The sequence below is a fragment of the Neoarius graeffei genome, chromosome 9, assembly GCF_027579695.1.
Source record: "Neoarius graeffei isolate fNeoGra1 chromosome 9, fNeoGra1.pri, whole genome shotgun sequence".
Classification (NCBI taxonomy): domain Eukaryota; kingdom Metazoa; phylum Chordata; class Actinopteri; order Siluriformes; family Ariidae; genus Neoarius; species Neoarius graeffei.
In genome coordinates this window covers 21,367,791-21,389,077 of record NC_083577.1, presented here as the reverse complement: position 1 = coordinate 21,389,077, position 21,287 = coordinate 21,367,791, and the positions used below count along the sequence as shown (strand labels likewise).

General features: G+C 41.9%; 2 protein-coding genes across 2 annotated transcripts in view; one reads left to right on the top strand and one right to left on the bottom strand.

Moving 5' to 3' along the window:
* The window catches only part of LOC132891520 (protein mono-ADP-ribosyltransferase PARP9-like), a 36,424-nt gene extending 15,184 nt beyond the window's left edge, over nt 1-21,240 (bottom strand). The window contains exon 1 of the mRNA XM_060929181.1: nt 21,114-21,240. Within this exon, the coding sequence (XP_060785164.1) occupies nt 21,114-21,216 (103 nt within the window). The 5' untranslated portion in view covers nt 21,217-21,240. The remainder of the gene's footprint in view (nt 1-21,113) is intronic.
* The window catches only part of LOC132891521 (protein mono-ADP-ribosyltransferase PARP9-like), a 97,198-nt gene that overhangs the window by 12,644 nt on the left and 63,267 nt on the right, over nt 1-21,287 (top strand). The gene's annotated exons all lie outside the window — the stretch shown is intronic.

Sequence of the window (21,287 nt, the reverse complement as noted above, 5' to 3'; positions counted from 1 at the left end):
AAATCAATGTCTCATCTCATTATCTCTAGCCGCTTTATCCTTCTACAGGGTCGCAGGCAAGCTGGAGCCTATCTCAGCTGACTAGGGCCGAAAGGCGGGGTACACCCTGGACAAGTCGCCAGGTCATCACAGGGCTGACACATAGACACAGACAACCATTCACACTCACGGTCAATTTAGAGTCACCAGTTAACCTAACCTGCATGTCTTTGGACTGTGGGGGAAACCGGAGCACCCGGAGGAAACCCACGCGGACACGGGGAGAACATGCAAACTCCGCACAGAAAGGCCCTCGCCGGCCCCAGGGCTCGAACCCAGGACCTTCTTGCTGTGAGGCGACAGCGCTAACAACTACACCACCATGCCGCCCGAAAATCAATGTTTCCCGGGAAATCCAAATGCCAAGTTTTTTCAGAGGCGGACCAGTTCGCCTCAAATGGCTTGATTTCAACTGAATTTTTCTGGTATTGCGCAAGGTAAAAAAATTGCAGAGAATGCAGAATGTGACAGATATTTGACCAAAGTTTAATATAAAATAGCGGAATTACACTGACTCCTGAATTTACCCGTGATATGCACTTTAATGTGAAGGGAAAATATTTAATCATATAACCATATTTGAAAGTAGCATGAGTTAACCTTTGTTAAGAATGACTGAAACTATTTAAATGACATGTTTGGTCATTTGGGACACAAGGCTTGAGTAACATTCTTTGATTCATTTTGAACAACAACTAGAAGGGCACTTGGTAGAGTGCATACCTCCACCAAGCCATATACTGTATTATCAACATCAGAATCAAATCATTTGAACATAGGATAATACTAAAGCTGTACACCAAATTTTATCAAAATCACTTCACTACTTTTTGAGTTACATTGGGAACAGACAAAAACATCTGAATCCGCATACATATCTGGATCCTGGATCCATGTACAGATCCAGATTTACATCAAAATGTAATCAATTGTTCATTGGCCCATGATCCATGTTTCCTCCAAATTTAATAAAAATCTGTTCACTACATTTTGAGTTACGTTGGGAACAGCCAAACAAATGGAGACGAAAACATAACCTCTTCCAACAAAGTTGGCGGAGGTAATAACAAGCTTTTGGAAATCTTCAGGATTTTTCAAATTCAAATCTAAATGGAAAGTAATATTTTATAATTTAGCCTATTTATTGCACTAGCAGCAGAACACGAGATTTTTTTTTTTACATAGTCAAGATACACTATATTGCCAAAAGTATTTGCTCACCCATCCAAATTATCGGAATCAGGTGTTCCATTCACTTCCATGGCCACAGGTGTATAAAATCAAGCACCTAGACATGCGGACTGTTTTTCCAGTTTGGAGCTGGCCCCTTCCTCTTCCAACATGACTGTGCACCAGTGCACAAAGCCAGGTCCATAAAGACATGGATGACAGAGTCTGGTGTGGATGAACTTGACTGGCCTGCACAGAGTCCTGACCTCAACCCGATAGAACACCTTTGGGATGAATTAGAGCGGAGACTGAGAGCCAGGCCTTCTCGTCCAACATCAGTGTGTGACCTCACAAATGCGCTTCTGGAAGAATGGTCAAAAATTCCCATAAACACACTCCTAAACCTTGTGGACAGCCTTCCCAGAAGAGTTGAAGCTGTTCTAGCTGCAAAGGTGGACCGACATCATATTGAACCCTATGGATTAGGAATGGGATGTCACTTAAGCTCATATGTGAGTCAAGGCAGGTGAGCGAATACTTTTGGCAATATAGTGTAAATGATGTCACCACAATTAAGACTTGTGCTGCTTCCAGTTTTATCAACTCACTGACTTTGTTGCTACATTTGGTAACTTTTTAGACCCCTTCAGTGACATTATTTAAATCCAGTGACTTTTTGAGGAGATGTTAGTAACTGTCTTGCACTCGATATGGCTCTACAGCTGACAGTGGACGTCATTACAAAGCTTTACAGAACTCCAGATAATGGATTTAGATTTAAATCAAAGCAAGCCAAGGGTGACAGAAATGTAACATCATCTTTGTGTACTCACTTCTCACTAGCACAGCTTCATTTTGCCTGTGTTCTTGTTAAAACTTATCGTATTTTGTAAATATGTTGTACGTAAATAGTTAGTCTGTGGTGCCATGACCAATGACTTCTAAAGGAAATATATGAATTCACTTTTATTTCCACAGCACTTTTAACAATATTATCATAAAGCAGTTTTACAGAAGTTCAGACATAGATGTAGATTTGGATCGCAAATGAGCAAGCCAGTGGGAAGGAAAACCTCCCTGAGATGACATCAGGAAGAAACCTTAAGATGAACCAGATTCAAAAGAAAACTCATCCTGTTCTCTATAATATTCTATTATGTAAGGAATATTACACTACCATCTGTGCTGTTATATGAAAATAATGCATGCTGAGGAGTGTCATGCAGCACCAAGAGCAAGTGTCTGTTCGGGATAGATGGTTTATTTTAAATTATTTAAAAAAAATTAAATAATAATAATAATAATAATAATGAAAAAAAACACATTAAAGAATACATGCTCACCAGCCACTTTATTAGGTACACCTGTTCAACTGCTCCTTAACGCAAATATTTAATCAGCCAATCACATGGCAGCAACTCAATGCATTTAAGCATGAAGACATGCTCAAGACAACTTGCTGAAGTTCAAATCGAGCATCAGAATGTGGAAGAAAGGTGATTTCAGTGACTTTGAATGTGGCATGGGGCGGCACGGTGGTGTAGTGGTTAGCGCTGTCGCCTCACAGCAAGAAGGTCTGGGTTCGAGCCCCGTGGCTGGCGAGGGCCTTTCTGTGCGGAGTTTGCATGTTCTGCCCGTGTCCGCGTGGGTTTCCTCCGGGTGCTCCGGTTTCCCCGACAGTCCAAAGACATGCAGGTTAGGTTAACTGGTGACTCTAAATTGACCGTAGGTGTGAATGGTTGTCTATGTGTCAGGCCTGTGATGACCTGGCGACTTGTCCAGGGTGTACCCCGCCTTTCGCGTTTCGCGTCAGCTGGGATAGGCTCCAGCTTGTCTGCGACCCTGTAGAACAGGATAAAGCGGCTAGAGATAATGAGATAATATTACATTTATGGGTGTCTTGCCCTGCACTGGTAGCCATGTTACACTGCTTTGGTTCACAAAGTATTCTGGGAATTTCCTTCTACCGCTTCAGTTTGGAGTGTGCAGATTCAGGTTCAGGTTTATTATAAAGCCCTTTAAAAACAATAACAGTTGACCAAAGTGCTGAACAGTCCAACTAAGTAAAGAGTCATACATATGTCCTAAAAGCAGATCAAGGACACAGAAAGGGATACACACTACACAGAACCACACAACACAACAACACTCATACAGAGTCAAAAGCCAGGGAGAAAAAAAAAACTGTTTTCAGGAGGGATTTGAAAATAGGCACTGAAGGGGTAAGCCTTATATGTAAGGGGAGTTTGTTCCACAATTTAGGACCAAGGACTGCAAAGTTGCGATCCCCCCTACTCTTTAATCTTGAGGGAGGGATGGTTAACAGTAGTTGGTCAGAAGACCTCAGTGATCTCATGGATGTGTGCGGATGTAAGAGATCTGCTACGTCGGGTGGAGCCAGTCCTTTCAGAGATTTAAAAACAAATAACATAATTTTAAAATTTATTCTGAAGCGCACAGGAAGCCAATGAAGAGACTTAAGAACAGGAGTGATGTGCTCTCGCTTGCGTGTTCTGGTCAAGAACCATGCCACAGCGTTTTGAACTAGTTGAAGCCTTGACAAAGAGGAGCAGCTAAGACCAGCGTAGAGTGCACTGCAATAATCAAGGCAGGATGTAATAAAAGCATGTATGGCAGTCTCTAGATTACCAGGTGATAAAAAAGGTTTGACCCTTGGTAAGAGTCTTAAATGGAAAAAACTAGATTTAACTACATTATTTATTTGTTTCTCCAGTTTGAAATCTGAGTCAAAAAGCACACCTAGATTTCTTAAAGAGTCTTTAACAAAAAGACTCAGAGGGCCCAGGTCCAGACTATTTTTACAGGCCTTACTAGGTTTGCAGAGTAAAACCTCTGTTTTATTTTAATTTAGATTTTAAAAAAATTAAAGACATCCAAGCTTTAATGTCCTCAAGACTATCTAAGAGCTTTATAACTGACTGGGAGTCTGTGAGCTTCAGGGGCATGTAGATCTGGGTATCGTCTGCATAGCAGTGGAAGGAGATGTTATATTTTCTTAGAATGGAACCCAATGGCAAAAGGTAAAGGGAAAACAGGATAGGGCCAAGAATCGACCCCTGGGGGACCCCGTAGGGGAGGGGTGCTGAGGAGGAGGTGTGTTCTCCAATGCTGACAGAAAAACTTCTGTCAGCAAGATAAGACTTGAACCACTCAAGAGCCGTTCCCTTGATGCCAACCCACTGTTCTAGGCGATGTATAAGGATGTTATGATCTACTGTGTCAAATGCCGCTGTGAGGTCAAGAAGAACCAGGATCACACAATCAGTACTATCAGTGATTTGAAGCATGTCATTAAAAACTTTAAGGAGTGCCGACTAGGTACTATGACGAGCTTTAAAACCAGATTGAAATGGCTCTAGGAGATTATTTGTGTCTAAATAAGACTGAAGCTGTTTAAATACAATTTTCTCCAACAATTTAGACAAAAATGGGAGCTTGGATATAGGCCTATAATTAGAGTAGACTGAAGTGTCCAGGTTAGGCTTCTTAATTAAAGGCTGGAAAATCGCATGCTTAAAATGCCTGGGCACAATGCCTGATGTAAGACTGCTGTTTTATGGGGTGCCAAGTGTCACCGGGCCCATTTCGTGGACGAAATGTATTTCGTCCATCACAGAATGAATTTCGTCATCACAAAATGCATTTCGTCCATCACGAAATGCATTTCGTCCCACATTTCGTCCATCACGAAATGCATTTCGTTGGACGAAATGCATTCTGTGATGGACGAAATGCATTTCATGGGACGAAATGCATTTCGTGATGACGAAATGCATTCTGTGATGGACGAAATGCATTTCGTGGAACAAAATGCATTTCGTGATGACGAAATGCATTCTGTGATGAACGGAATGCATTTCGTCCGACGAAATGCATTTTGTGATGACGAAATGCATTCCGTGATGGACGAAATGCATTTCGTCCACAGAATGCAGTATGGTAGATCACGAAATGAATTTCGTCCATCACAGAATGCATTTCGTCATCACGAAATGCATTTCGTCAAAGGTAAGCCAGACTGTGGCATTCTGTGATTGATGAAATTCATTTCGTGATCTACCATACTGCATTCCGTGGACGAAATGCATTCCGTCCGACAAAATGCATTTTGTGATGGACGAAATGCATTTCGTCCGACGAAATGCATTCTGTGATTGACGAAATTCATTTCGTGATCTACCATACTGCATTCTGTGGACAAAATGCATTTCGTGAACGAAATGCATTTCGGATGGACGAAATTGCTAAGGGCTGTCCGGTCCCTGTACGAACAGAGCAGGAGTCTGGTTCGCATTGCCGGCAGTAAGTCAGACCTGTTCCCAGTGCATGTTGGACTCCGGCAGGGCTGCCCTTTGTCACCGGTTCTGTTCATAATTTTTATGGACAGAATTTCTAGGCACAGCCAGGGGCCGGAAGGAATCCTGTTTGGGAACCACAGGATTTCATCTCTGCTTTTTGCGGATGATGTTGTCCTGTTGGCTTCTTCAAACCAGGATCTTCAGCATGCACTGGGGCGGTTTGCAGTCGAGTGTGAAGCGGCTGGGATGAGAATCAGCACCTCCAAGTCCGAGGTCATGGTTCTCGACCAGAAAAGGGTGGCTTGCCCTCTCCAGGTTGGTGGAGAAGTCCTGCCTCAAGTGGAGGAGTTTAAGTATCTCGGGATCTTGTTCACGAGTGAGGGAAGGATGGAGCGTGAGATTGACAGGCAGATCGGTGCAGCTTCCGCAGTGATGCGGTCGCTTTTCCGGTCCGTCGTGGTGAAGAAGGAGCTGAGCCAAAAGGCGAAGCTCTCAATTTACCGGTCGATCTACTCTCACATATGGTCATGAGCTTTGGGTAATGACCGAAAGAACAAGATCGCGGATACAAGCGGCCGAAATGAGTTTCCTTCGCAGGGTGGTTGGGCGCTCCCTTAGAGATAGGGTGAGAAGCACAGTCACTCGGGAGGAGCTCGGAGTAGAGCCGCTGCTCCTCCACATCGAGAGGAATCAGCTGAGGTGGCTCGGGCATCTTTTTCGGATGCCTCCTGGACGCCTCCCTGGGGAGGTGTTCCAGGCATGTCCCCCCGGGAAGAGGCCCCGGGGAAGACCCAGGACACGCTGGAGGGACTATGTCTCTCGGCTGGCCTGGGAACGCCTCGGTGTTCTTCCCGAGGAGCTGGCCGAGGTGTCTGGGGAAAGGGAAGTTTGGGCTTCCATGCTTAGACTGCTGCCTCCGCGACCCGGTCCTGGATAAGCGGAAGAAGACGAGACGAGACGAGACGAAATGCATTCTGTGATGGACAAAATACATTTCGTCCATGAAATGGGCCCGGTGACACTTGGCACCCCATACTGTTTATGATGGCTAAAATACTGGCTCCAATGGCGTCAATAGTGTCTTTAATGAGACAAGGAGGGATGGTATCTGTAGGCCCAGTTGAAGGTTTCAGTTGCCCAATGGTTTCCAAGAGAAGAGACAGGGACACAGGCTCAAAGTTGCTAAAGACTGTGGGGCACGTGACAGAGATGGATGGATCATCCGAGGAGGGAGATATAAGAACTCTAATGCTTGAAACCTTATCTACAAAAAACAGTAAAAATTTTCACAGCTAGAGGGCGTAGCATCACTCCAGGTAGACTGGGGTGCATTTAGGGCAGTATCAATGGTGTTAAATAATGCATGTGGATTGTTACAGTTCTGTTAGACAATGTTAGAAAAATATTTAGTTTTTCATTTTAACAGTTTTTTGATATTTGACCCAGCAGTCTTTTAAGATATCAAAAAAAAATTGCAGTTTATCTTTCTTCCACTTGCATTCGGCACTTCTGCATTCACGCTTGCACGCTTGAGTGACATCGCTCAACCATGGTTCTGTTTTATTCTTTGGCCGCATTTTTTTGACCGGGGCAATAGTATCAAGAATGTTGAGACAAGTGGAGTAAAATGAGCTGATCAGGTTATCCGGGCTTGAGCCTTCTATTCTAAGATTATCAGCAGCAGTAGAGAAAGCCGCTGAGAACCGAGCAGCAGTGGTGGAATTTAAAACATGGCAGTAGCGCACAGGTGCATGACACTGAGCATCGTAAGGGAGAGAGATATCAAATAAAACAGGCCTATGGTCAGAAAAGACAGCGTTGCAAATATCAACGTTACACACAGATAACCCACAAGATAATACTAAGTCTAATGTGTGGCCATGCACATGAGTATATTCAGTCATGGACTGTGCAAGACCAAAAGAGTCAATGATGTTCATAAAGTCTTTAATCATTGGCTTTGATGGGCAATAAACGTGTATGTTAAAGTCGCCAAGAATTAGGAATCGATCATACTTTAGCATGATTCCCAACAGGAAATCAGAAAAGTCACTGATGAAGTCTCATCTCATCTCATTATCTCTAGCCGCTTTATCCTTCTACAGGGTCGCAGGCAAGCTGGAGCCTATCCCAGCTGACTACGGGCGAAAGGCGGGGTACACCCTGGACAAGTCGCCAGGTCATCACAGGGCTGACACATAGACACAGACAACCATTCACACTCACATTCACACCTACAGTCAATTTAGAGTCACCAGTTAACCTAACCTGCATGTCTTTGGACTGTGGGTGAAACCGGAGCACCCGGAGGAAACCCACGCGGACACGGGGAGAACATGCAAACTCCACACAGAAAGGCCCTCGCCGGCCCCGGGGCTCGAACCCAGGACCTTCTTGCTGTGAGGCGACAGCGCTAACCACTACACCACCGTGCCGCCACTGACGAAGTCTTTGTTGTAATTCGGTGGGCGATAGATCACAGCACATAATACCGGCTGGGAATGTTTGAGTTCAAATACAGTTAGTTCAAAGCTAGAGAAGTTAAAGTCCGAAAATGTGCATGTGAAAATGTTCAGTTTCAAAGGCCATATGGAGGGCAAGATGACCACTACTCCTCAATCCGTAAAAGAAACGGGGTGCTGTACCCTACACAGGGTGGCAGAGCGCAAGACAGAGGGGTGGGGCCAAATGGTAGCAAGTACCCCTTATGGAAGCCTGTGGGATGGAGCAGGGATGGGGGTGGAGCAAGGTGTCATCTACTTACCATATATGGAGGCTATACATATATGAGGGTAAGTCAAAAAGTTCTAAGACAAATTGAAAAAAATCTTTATTTATGAAAATAACAAAGCTATTTCTCTACAGATCCTCCATTTAAGTCTAAACACTTCTGCAAGCGGTGTTTCCATCGGAGAATTCCTTCTTTGTAGAATTCTGGGGGATGCCTTTCACACCTTTTGAAATTATAACATCTGTCTTAGAACTTTTTGACTTACCCTCGTATATACAAGGGTTATGGTTAGGGTGTATCATGTACTTGACCTTATATGGTAAGTGCATGACATTTTGCTCTGCCACATCTTGCAGGCTACAGTGAGGATCCTCTGTTACCCCTTTTCGACCAACAGGGAATGAGTTCCGTTCTTGTTCGTGCACCAAATTTTGAACCTTTTAGGGCATTTTGACCAAAAATAAATTGGTTCGGACCGTGAAAAGTTGGATCCTAGCTGGAACTAATATATACAGTGGCATGCAAAAGTTTGGGCACCCTTACTGAAAATGTTTGTTACTGTGAATAGTTAAGTGAGCAGAAGATGAACTGATCACCAAAAGGCATAAAGGTAAAGACAACACATTTATTTTCAGCGTTTTCTGCAAGATTTGTGTATTACTTTTGTTTTGTACAATTGGAGAGTGAAAAAAGAAAAGGAACACCATGCGAAAGTTTGGGCACCCCAATACATTTGAGTTCTCAGGTAACTTTTACCAAGGTTCCAGACCTTAATTAGCTTATTAAGCTGTGGCTTGTTCAAATTCTTCATTAGGAAAGGTCAGAGGATGCAGATTTCAAAGCTGTATAAATTCTCTGACTCCTCAAACTTGTCCCTAAAATCAACAGCCATGGGCTCCTCTAAGCAACTCCCTCGCATTCTGAATAATAAAATAATTGATGCTCACAAAGCAGGAGAAGCTGCTACAAGAACATAGCAAAGTGTTTTCAGGTAGCTGTTTCCTTAGATTGTAATGTTATTAAGAAATGGCAGTTAACAGAAACAGTGGAGATCAAGGTGAGGTCTGGAAGATGAAGAAAACTTTCTGAAAGAACTGCTCGTTGGATTGCTAGAAAGGCAAATAAAACCCCCTGTTTGACTGCAAAAGACCTTCAGAAAGATTTAACAGACCCTGGAGTGGTGGTGCACTGTTCTACTATGCAGCAACACCTGAACAAATATGACCTTCATGGAAGAGTCATCAGAAGAAAACCATTCCTGCGTCCTAGCCACAAAATTCAGCGTCTGAAGTTTGCAAATGAACATCTAAATAAGCCTGATGCATTTTGGAAACAAGTTCTGTGGACTGATGAGATCAAAATACAACTTTTTTGGCCACAATGTGCAAAGGTATGTTTGGAGAAAAAAGGGTGCCAAATTCCAGGAAAAGCACACCTCTCCAACTCTGAAGCATGGGTGTGGATTAATCATGCTTTGGGGTTGTGTTGCAGCCAGTGACACAGGGCACATTTCATTGGTTGAGGGAAGCATGGATTTGAATAAATACCAGCAAATTCTGGAAGCAAACATTACATCATCTGTAAAAAAGTTGAAGTTAAAAAGAGGATGGGTCCTACAATAAAACGATGATCCAAAACACACCTCAAAATCTACAATGGAATACCTCAAGAGGCACAAGCTGAAGGTTTTGCCCTGGCCCTCACAGTTCCCTGACCTAAACATCATTGAAAATCTGTGGATAGATCTCAAAAGAGCAGTGCAAGCAAAAGACAGCCCAAGAAACTTGTAGAACTGGAAGCCTTTTGCAAAGATAAATGTGTGAAAATCCCCCAGGTAAGAACTGAAAGATTATTAGCTGGCTACAAAAGTGTTTACAAGCTGTGATACTTGCCAAAGGGGGTGTTACTAAGTACTAACCATGCAGGGTGCCCAAACTTTTGCTTCGGGCCCGTTTCCTTTTTTGTCATTTTGAAAATGCAAAAGATGAAAATGAAAAATAGTTTTTGCTTTAAATATAAAGGGAATTAGTCATCTTTAACTTTATGCCTTTTGGAGATCATTTCATCTTCAACTTGCTTAACTGTTCACAGTAACAGCAATTTTGACCAGGGGTGCCCAAACTTTTGCATACCACTGTGGCTGGTTTTTCCAGCGTGAACTATCCAAACGAGTGGGCATGTCATTAGTTTGGAGAGAAAGTGCAGCAAAGCAATGGAGAATGCAATGGAAAAGGATACATCTTCAGAAAAAAATGGACCAAAAACCAACATCTGCAATAACAGAACAAAAGCTTGTGCCTGGCAATAAATCCACTTGAAACGTCTTGAAAGTTGAACTTTAATCCTCGGTTTAACAATTACAAAGGTTCTAAGATGCAGAGAGTCAGTGAGTCAGGTAAGAAAAACTGTTCGCTTCCATGGCTTCTCAAGATCTCCCCTGAGAAGCGCGAGACCGTTCTTATATAGCTGAATGAATTCTAATTCTAACTCTTGAGAAGCGTGAGACAGTTCTAAATCTTCACATATGAATTCTAATTCTAATTCTTCTAACCTTGCCACATATTATTCATAATTTTAATCATTAAATAAATTACTTATATGAAATTACACACTCAAATGAAATTATTTATACCTTTTAACATAAATTGTAATTCACGTCTATATGAATTCTACTTTGGCCGCTACACAAACAAATCCCACCATATCTTATATATCTACAGTGCTCAGCGTAAATGAGTACACCCCCTTTGAAAATTAACATTTTAAACAATATCTCAATGAACACAAACAATTTCCAAAATGTTGACAAGACAAAGTTTAATATAACATCTGTTTAACTTATAACGTGAAAGTAAGGTTAATAATATAACTTAGATTACAAATTTTTTCAGTTTTACTCAAATTAGCCCCACAAAACTGCCCGATATGATTGGAGTGGTGGGCAAAGCTGTTGGCACTCGGACTGTGGACATTCAGAACTTTAACCACAAAATGGTTGTTATCTTGGAGCAGCTTTCAGCTTTGCAAGAAATACGTTTTTCAGAGATCAATTTGAATTTGAATAGAATGGATGGAATGGACAGATATGGACAAACGGTGTGGACGTGCAAAGACTGCGTCTGGAAAGACCAAACAATTTATATCTTATCGACATTCGGCTCCCTGAGACAGCACCGGCCTCGGTTCAGGCTGTTGCTGAGGCAACACTTCCCCCTGAAGGTCACTGCCGGGAGACACTCTCACATTCCTTCTCTAACTTTCTGCGGTCGCCATTTTTACCCCCAGTGTGACAAGCGGGTGCATGACCAGCACCTTCATGGCTGCAGGAGCGGACGGCTGCTTGCTTGCACTGGATTACCTCCTCCCCTCCCCTCCTTACCCCCTACCCCTGATTCCCCCCCTCAAGTCCCATGTTTAAAGTGTACTTGTGTTGTTGTCTGCTTATGTGCAAAGGTTTTTTAAATGTTCCCACACTGTACTCCTGACAGGAGCATAGTGGGGGGGGGGTGTTCTTTTTTTCCTTATCTCTCCTTATGTTGTGTTTCCTTTTTATCTTCATCCTTGTCTTCCTGTCCTGTCTACCCTATGTCAACTGTATGTTGTATATGTACGGACAGGTTGACGGCTACTTTCGCTGGTACATGTGACTAGTGACAATAAAGGGCATCATCATCATCAAATTAGGGTGGTGCAAAAATGAGTACACCCCACAACAAAAACTACTACATCTAGTACTTTGTATGGCCTCCATGACAGCACCAAGTCTTCTAGGCATGGAATGAACAAGTTGGCGACATTTTGCAATGTCAATCTTTTTCCGTTCTTCAACAATGACCTCTTTTAGTGACTGGATGCTGGATGGAGAGTGATGCCCAACTTGTCTCTTCAGAATTCCCCAAAGAAAATAATTTCTTTACACCACAAAGGTGAAGGCTACAAGAAGATCAGCAAAGCTTTACTTATCAGTCAGAATACTGTAGCAAAAGTGGTACAAAAATTTAAGAAAGATGGAACTGCAACCATCTCACAGAGACGTCCTGGTTGTCCAAGGAAGTTAACACCTCGACAGGAGCGTCTTCTGATGAGAAGGGTTGAAGAAAATCGGCATGCAAGTTCACTGCAGTTATCTAAAGTAGAAAGCCAAACTAGGGTGACTATTTCCCATGACACAATACGGCGTACACTGCAGAGGAATGGCATGCATGGATGCTGTCCACGAAAGAAGCCTCTCCTAAAAGAAAAGCACGCCTAGAGTTTGCCAGGGCCCATGCTGACAAAGATGAAGACTACTGGGACTCTATACTCTGGAGTGATGAGACCAAGATAAATGTTTTTGGAACTGATGGCTTCAAAACTGTATGGCGTCGCAAAGGTGAGGAATACAAAGAAACATGCATGGTGCCTACAGTGAAACATGGTGGTGGCAGTGTCCTTATGTGGGGCTGCATGAGTGCTGCTGGTGTCGGGGAGCTGCATTTCATTGATGGCATCATGAATTCACAGATGTATTGCTCTATACTGAAAGAGAAGATGCTACCATCACTCCGTGCCCTTGGTCGTTGTGCACTTTTCCAACATGACTAAACACACATCTAAGGCCATTGTTGGATTTCTGAAGAAGAACAGGGTGAAAGTCATTCAGTGGCCAAGTATGTCTGAGCCATTCCACCGAATTGGTGCCATTTCCGTCCCTAGAAAATTATATGTATAAATGCACATAAAAATGTACTTTAAAATACATTTCCTTATTACGCAGAATGTCCTGCACATTGATCTGATTTCAAATTTAAGATATATAATTGTTAGGATTAATAAAAACTACCTAAAACACTGAAAAATAGCATGTGTTACCTGTCCCCGCACTCTAACTTTATACTGAACTATGAAATATTATGATTAAAATCCTTCAGAAACAGTATTTCTTTTGCACTGTTGTGTGACTCCATATCCTATCCATGGTTTAAATATATTTTTTTCATAAGAAATCCACAATATCTTAGTTAAAATACACATTTTAGTCGTGTCCCTGGGTTTTCACTCAGTCCTGTTACCCAAACATATTACCCCATACCCCATCTGACAAATTTGGAACATTCCATAAATCACATGCTCAACAGGAAGTTACATCAGTTGTGTCTTCTGAAGGCCATGGGAAGACCAAAAGTTTGTTCTCTCATTTACTGTTCTGTATATTTGATGATTTTTTAACTTTGACTGATAAGGTCAATGTCAACATACTGTCCTGTTACTTAAATTATTTCTTAGATGATATTTGTTTATTTTAAAAATACAGATTTTTGGTAAATCACTAGAATGTGCTAAGTGTGGTCATGCTATTAGCGATGATGCCATGTGGCTTAATTCCATGTATTAGCTAATCCTAGGCTAAAAACTCAGTCCTGTTACTTTCAGTCCTGTTACTCATATAAAGAGGACAATGGGGCAAAAAAGTATTTAGTCAGCCACCAATTGTGCAAGTTCTCCCACTTAAAAAGATGAGAAAGGCCTGTAATTTTCATCATAGGTACACTTCAACTATGAGAGACAAAATGGGGGGAAAGAATCCAGGAAATCACATTGTAGGATTTTTAATGAATTAATTGGTAAATTCCTCGGTAAAATAAGTATTTGGTCACCTACAAACAAGCAAGATTTCTGGCTCTCACAGACCTGTAACTTCTTCTTTAAGAGGCTCCTCTGTCCTCCACTCGTTACCTGTATTAATGGCACCTGTTTGAACTCGTTATCAGTATAAAAGACACCTGTCCACAACCTCAAACAGTCACACTCCAAACTCCACTATGGCCAAGACCAAAGAGCTGTCAAAGGACACCAGAAACAAAATTGTAGACCTGCACCAGGCTGGGAAGACTGAATCTGCAATAGGTAAGCAGCTTGGTGTGAAGAAATCAACTGTGGGAGCAATTATTAGAAAATGGAAGACACACAAGACCACTGATAATCTCCCTCGATCTGGGGCTCCACGCAAGATCTCATCCCGTGGGGTCAAAATGATCACAAGAACAGTGAGCAAAAATCCCAGAACCACACGGGGGGACCTAGTGAATGACCTGTAGAGAGCTGGGACCAAAGTAACAAAGGCTACCATCAGTAACACACTACGCCGCCAGGGACTCAAATCCTGCAGTGCCAGATGTGTCCCCCTGCTTAAGCCAGTACATGTCCAGGCCCGTCTGAAGTTTGCTAGAGAGCATTTGGATGATCCAGAAGAGGACTGGGAGAATGTCATATGGTCAGATGAAACCAAAATAGAACTTTTTGGTAAAAACTCAACTTGTCGTGTTTGGAGGAGAAAGAATGCTGAGTTGCATCCAAAGAACACCATACCTACTGTGAAGCATGGGGGTGGAAACATCATGTTTTGGGGCTGTTTTTCTGCAAAGGGACCAGGACGACTGATCCGTGTAAAGGAAAGAATGAATGGGGCCATGTATCGTGAGATTTTGAGTGAAAACCTCCTTCCATTAGCAAGGGCATTGAAGATGAAACGTGGCTGGGTCTTTCAGCATGACAACGATCCCAAACACACCGCCCAGGCAATGAAGGAGTGGCTTCGTAAGAAGCATTTCAAGGTCCTGGAGTGGCCTAGCCAGTCTCCAGATCTCAACCCCATAGAAAATCTTTGGAGGGAGTTGAAAGTCCGTGTTGCCCAGCGACAGCCCCAAAACATCACTGCTCTAGTGGAGATCTGCATGGAGGAATGGGCCAAAATACCAGCAACAGTGTGTGAAAACCTTGTGAAGACTTATAGAAAACGTTTGACCTCTGTCATTGCCAACAAAGGGTATATAACAAAGTATTGAGATGAACTTTTGTTATTGACCAAATACTTATTTTCCACCATAATTTGCAAATAAATTCTTTAAAAATCAGACAATGTGATTTTCTGGATTTTTTTTCTCATTTTGTCTCTCATAGTTGAGGTATACCTATAATGAAAATTACAGGCCTCTCTCATCTTTTTAAGTGGGAGAACTTGCACAATTGGTGACTGACTAAATACTTTTTTGCCCCACTGTATGCAGCCATCTTTGACTTCCAAACCTTGTAAAAAAATAAATAACGTAGCCTGAGGTTGACCAATACACATTTTGAATAGTTAAATATGTGTTATTATAATCAGTGTTGAAAAGATATAACAAATTAAGTTTAATTTGGGAGTGGTACAACAAGCAAATGGCACCCATTCGGTGGAATGTCCCATCGCCTGATCTGAACCCAATCGAACACCTATGGGGAATTCTGAAGAGATAAGTTGAGCATCACTCTCCATCCAGCATCTTCTTCTTTTGGCTGCTCCCGATTAGGGGTCGCCACAGTAGATCTTTCGTCTCCATTGCTCCCTGTCTTCCGCATCCTTCTCTACCACACCTGCCACTTTCATGTCCTTTCTCACCACATCCATGTATCTCCTCTTTGGCCTTACTCGTTTTTGTTTGCCTGGCAGCTCCATCCTCAACATTCTCCTTCCAACATGCTCTGCATCTCTTCTCAGGATGTGCCCATACCATCTCAGTCTCATCTCTTTTAGCTTAATTCCCAAGCTCTCCACATGTGCTGTCCCTCTGATGTGCTCGTTCCTTATCCTGTCCAACCTTGTCACTCCCATCGCAAACCTTAACATCCTCAACTCCGTCACCTCCAACTTTGCCTCCTGTCTCTTCATTAAGGGTACGGTCTCCAATCCATACATCACAGCTGGTCTCACTACTGTCTTATACATCTTACCTTTCACTTTTGCTGGGACTTTCCTATCACAAATGACTCCCGAAATCCTTCTCCTGCCTGCACTCTATTTCTCACCTCACTATCGCAGCCCCCATTTTCCTGCACAGTTGACCCCAGGTACTTGAATTCATCAACTTTCTTTATGTCTACTCCTTGCATCTTCACTACACTCTCATCCCCATTCTCATTGATGCACATGTATTCTGCTTTGCTACTGCTCACCTTCGTTCCAATGCATCCCTCCATCTCTCCAAACCCAGCTCAACCTCCTTTCTACTTTCACCACATATATGCTGGATGTTCTCCATCCAGCATCCAGTCACTAAAAGAGGTCATTGTTGAAGAATGGGAAAAGATTGATGTTGCAAAATGTTGCCAACTTGTTCATTCCATGCCTAGAAGACTTGGTGCTATCATTAAAAATCATGGAGGCCATACAAAGTACTAGATGTAGTAGTTTTTGTTGTGGGGTGTACTCATTTTTGCACCACCCTAATTTGAGTAAAACTGAAAAAATGTGTAATCTAAGTTATATTATTAACCTTATTTCACGTTATAAGTTAAACAGATGTCATATTAAACTTTGTCTTGTCAACATTTTGGAAATTGTTTGTGTTCATTGAGATATTGTTTAAAATGTTACTTTTCAAAGGGGCTGTACTCATTTACACTGAGCACTGTAGATATATACAGTACCAGTCAAAAGTTTGGAAACACCCTCTAATTCAGTGGTTTTTCATTATTTTAAAATTTTCTGAATTGTAGATTAATACTAAAGTCATCGACATTATGAAGAAATATATATGGAATTATTTGGTAAACAAAAAAGTGTTAATCAAACCAGAATATGTTTTATATTTTAGATTCTTCAAAGTAGGCACCTTTTGCTTAGATGACAGCTTTGCACATCTTGGCATTTTCTCAGTCAGCTTTACGAGGTAGTCACTTGGAATGGCTTTCAGTTTACAGCTGTGCCTTGTCAAGAGTTAATTTCTTGAATTTCTTGACCTCTTAATGTGTTTGAGACCATCAGTTGTGTTGTGAAGAGGTAGAGTTGGTATACAGTCAATGGCCCTATTTGAGTATTGTTCTAATCCATATTATGCCAAGAACTATTCAACTAAGTAAAGAAAAACGACAGTCCATCGTTACTTTAAGAAATGAAGGTCAGTCAGTCCGAAAAATTTCAAGAACTTTGAAAGTATCCCCAGGTGCAGTCACAAAGCCCATCAAACATTATGATGAAACTGGCTTTCATCAGGACCACCCCAGGAAAGGAAGACCTAGGGTTACCTCTGTTGCACAGGATAAGTTCATCAGAGTTACCAGCCTCAGAAACCGCAAGTTAACAGCACCCCAGATAAGAGCCCGCCTAAATGCTTCACAGAGTTCAAGTAGCACACACATCTCAACATCAACTGTTCAGAGAAGACTGCGTGAATCTGGACTTTATGGTCGAATTGCTGCAAAGAAGCCACTTCTAAGGAAGAACAACAAGAGGAAGAGAATAGCTTGGGCCAAGGAACACAAGGAATGGACATTAGACCAGTGGAAATCTGTCCTTTGGTCTGATGAGTCCAAATTTGAGATTTTTGGTTCCAATCGCCATGTATTTATAAGATGCAGAAAAGGTGAGTGGATGGTTCCTACATGTGTGGTTCCCACATACCCCTTTTCCACCAAATCAGTTCCAGGGCTGGTTCGGGGCCAGTGCTGGTGCTGGTTCGCAACTCGTTCAACTTGTGAGCCAGCTGAGAACCAGTTTGCTTTTCCATAGCTTGGGGCACTAAGTGGAGCCACATCATTACGTCACTGTATACGTCAGTTACGTCACTGCATTTGCATAAACCTTGGTGTGAACATCAAAGCAACAACAACATGGAGAAGAAGAAGAAGCAGCAACAACAACAATAATGGATGACTGCTGTTTTACTGCATCCATGATATCTCGTCGCTTATTTAAAAATTGCTATTCTTGTTGGTCTTAACAACTCCGCCCCCCTGCTGATGTAAGCGGTTCTTTCCTCTGGCCCAGCAAAGAGCTGGTGCTAGCCTGGAACTGGTTTTTCTGGCCCCAGAGCCAGTTCTTTGTCAGTGGAAACAGAAAACCCGGTTCCAAACCAGCCCTGGAACTGATTTGGTGGAAAAGGGGCAACAGTGAAGTATGGAGGAGGAAGTGTGATGGTATGGGGGTGCTTTGCTGGTGACACTGTTGGCGATTTATTCAAAATCAAAGGCACACTTAACCAGCATGGCTACCACAGCATTCTGCAGCGACATGCCATCCCATCTGGTTTGCGCCTGTGCACAGATTCTCCCACCTGAGCTATGGATTTCTGCAGCTCCTCCAGAGTGATCATGGGCCTCTTGGCTGCTTCTCTGACCAGTGCTCTCCTTGCTCGCTCTGTTAGTTTAGGTGGACGGCCATGTCTTGGTAGGTTTGCAGTTGTGCCATACTTTTTCCATTTTTGAATGATGGATTGAACAGTGCTTCTTGAGATGTTCAGAGCTTGGGATATTTTTTATAACCTAACCCTGCTTTAAACTTCTCCAGAACTTTATCCCTGACCTGTCTGGTGAGTTCTTTGGTCTTCATGATGCTGTTTGTTCTTCAGTGTTCTCTAACAAACCACTGAGGCCTTCACAGAACAAGTGTATTTATGCTGAGAGTAAATTACACACAGTAGGACTCTATTAACTAATTAGATGACTTCTGAAGGCAACTGATTGTATTTAGAGGTATCAGAGTACAGGGGGCTGAATACTAATGCACACCACATTTTTCAGATTTTTATTTGTTTCAAATTTTGAAGACTTTATCATTTTCGTTTCACTTCACAATTATGTGCTACTCTGTGTTGGTCTATCACATAAAATCTCAATAGAAAACTTTTAACCCTTTGATGCAAAACATATGCACACCCCTTCTAATGCACAACATGGGTCAAAAATGACCTGCATTCATTTTCCAGGTTATTTCATGCTGACTGAGTTTTTCTTTGCTCTATCTTTTGAAATCAATTTATTTTATATGATTGAATATTCCAAGTATTCTTTAAATATCTTGTTTTTAATAACCACAAATCATTAATTTAATTTTTTCTTTCCTACTTTATGAACAAAAATACTTTTTATATTACTACACATGGGTCATCCAAGTGTGATTTAAAATTAAATGTCTTAATACTATAATAATAATTTGTTTCAAGTAATTACTTTAGCAGTGAATGGGGCCAGTTATTTATTTATTAACTATGTAGTTAGCTAAGCCAACTACAATAAAATTAGCTAACTAAAGTAGAATATGTCAACAGCTAGGTAGCCAATAGTAATTACTTGTAACTTTCTGACAAGTAATCTACTCACTCTCAAGGTAACCTAAACATAATCAATTTTTTTCTAAGGTAATGTTAGAACAATTGAAAAACATTACTTACATGTATTAGATGGGCAAAGGGCGCTGTGCTGAGCTGTGAAATGTCTGACACAAGCACAATTCACAGTTCCCACCAAACGCTGTAGTAAATGCATGCGGGTCGTTTCTGACTCATGTGTGTAAACTTGATGTAGAATTACAAAAGCTGTGCTTGTTCATAACATCACATCACATTATCTCTAGCCGCTTTATCCTTCTACAGGGTCGCAGGCAAGCTGGAGCCTATCCCAGCTGACTACGGGCGAAAGGCGGGGTACACCCTGGACAAGTCACCAGGTCATCACAGGGCTGACACATAGACACAGACAACCATTCACACCTACAGTCAATTTAGAGTCACCAGTTAACCTAACCTGCATGTCTTTGGACTGTGGGGGAAACCGGAGCACCCGGAGGAAACCCACATGGGGAGAATATGCAAACTCCACACAGAAAGGCCCTCGTCGGCCACGGGGCTCGAACCCGAACCTTCTTGCTGTGAGGCGACAGCGCTAACCACTACACCACCGTGCCGCCACAAAAAGGGTTTTTATTCAAAAATTAAGAAAGGAAAAAATAAAATAAGGATGTATGATGATCAAAAACAAGTTAATTGAGGAATACCTTGAATACTGAATGATGGAATTAATTTATTGCAAAGATATAGAAGATAAAAACTCAGCCGGGTCACTTTTGACCCATGTTTTGCATCAAAGGGTTAAGTTCGAGGTTGTAAGGTGGAAAAATGTGAAAAAGTTCAAGGGGTACACTACCGTTCAGAAGTTTGGGGTCACCCAGACAATTTTGTGTTTTCCATGAAAAGTCACACTTTTATTTACCACCATAAGTTGTAAAATGAATAGAAAATATAGTTAAGACATTTTCCTGGCCATTTTGAGCATTTAATCGACCCCACAAATGTGATGCTCCAGAAACTCAATCTGCTCAAAGGAAGGTCAGTTTTATAGCTTCTCTAAAGAGCTAAACTGTTTTCAGCTGTGCTAACATGATTGTACAAGGGTTTTCTAATCATCCATTAGCCTTCTGAGGCAATGAGCAAACACATTGTACCATTAGAACACTGGAGTGAGAGTTGCTGGAAATGGGCCTCTATACACCTATGGAGATATTGCACCAAAAACCACACATTTGCAGCTAGAATAGTCATTTACCACATTAGCAATGTACAGAGTGCATTTCTGATTAGTTTAAAGTGATCTTCATTGAAAAGAACAGTGCTTTTCTTTCAAAAATAAGGACATTTCAAAGTGACCCCAAACTTTTGAACGGTAGTGTATGAATACTTTTGCAAGGCACTGTACAGTACGTGTTGCTGCATAGTCTGGATGACTTCAATATTAATTTACAATGTAGGAAAAAAATTAAAACGTCGAATTTGAAGGCGTTTCCAAATTTTTGACTGGTACTGTATATAAAATCGCATTCTAGTCCTCATGAGGAATTTAGAAATATTCGTGGCGAACTTGATAAAGTGAAACACAAGATAGAAGAACCTCAGGTCAACGGTGAAGCAGAGAAATGTTTCCTCGAGGTGAAAACAAACAGCCAGAGAGAAGTCCAGTCTCGCCTGATCTCCTCAGAAACGGGTTTCCTGAACTCTCTGGACCTTTACTGGTTCTCTGCTACAAACAGAAGGTGTTACACAGAGTTTAAAGTCATTATTTCTTACCTGGTTTTGTGTCAAAACGCAAGACGACGAGTGAGAGTGTATCTAAACACACACACACACACACACACACAGTGCTGCGAGAAAAAACCGAAAGTAAAAGCATTTCCTTGTCAGACCCTGCATGCAATTTCCAGGAAACTCAAACCATTTCTCTGTAAACCCCTCCTCCTCTGT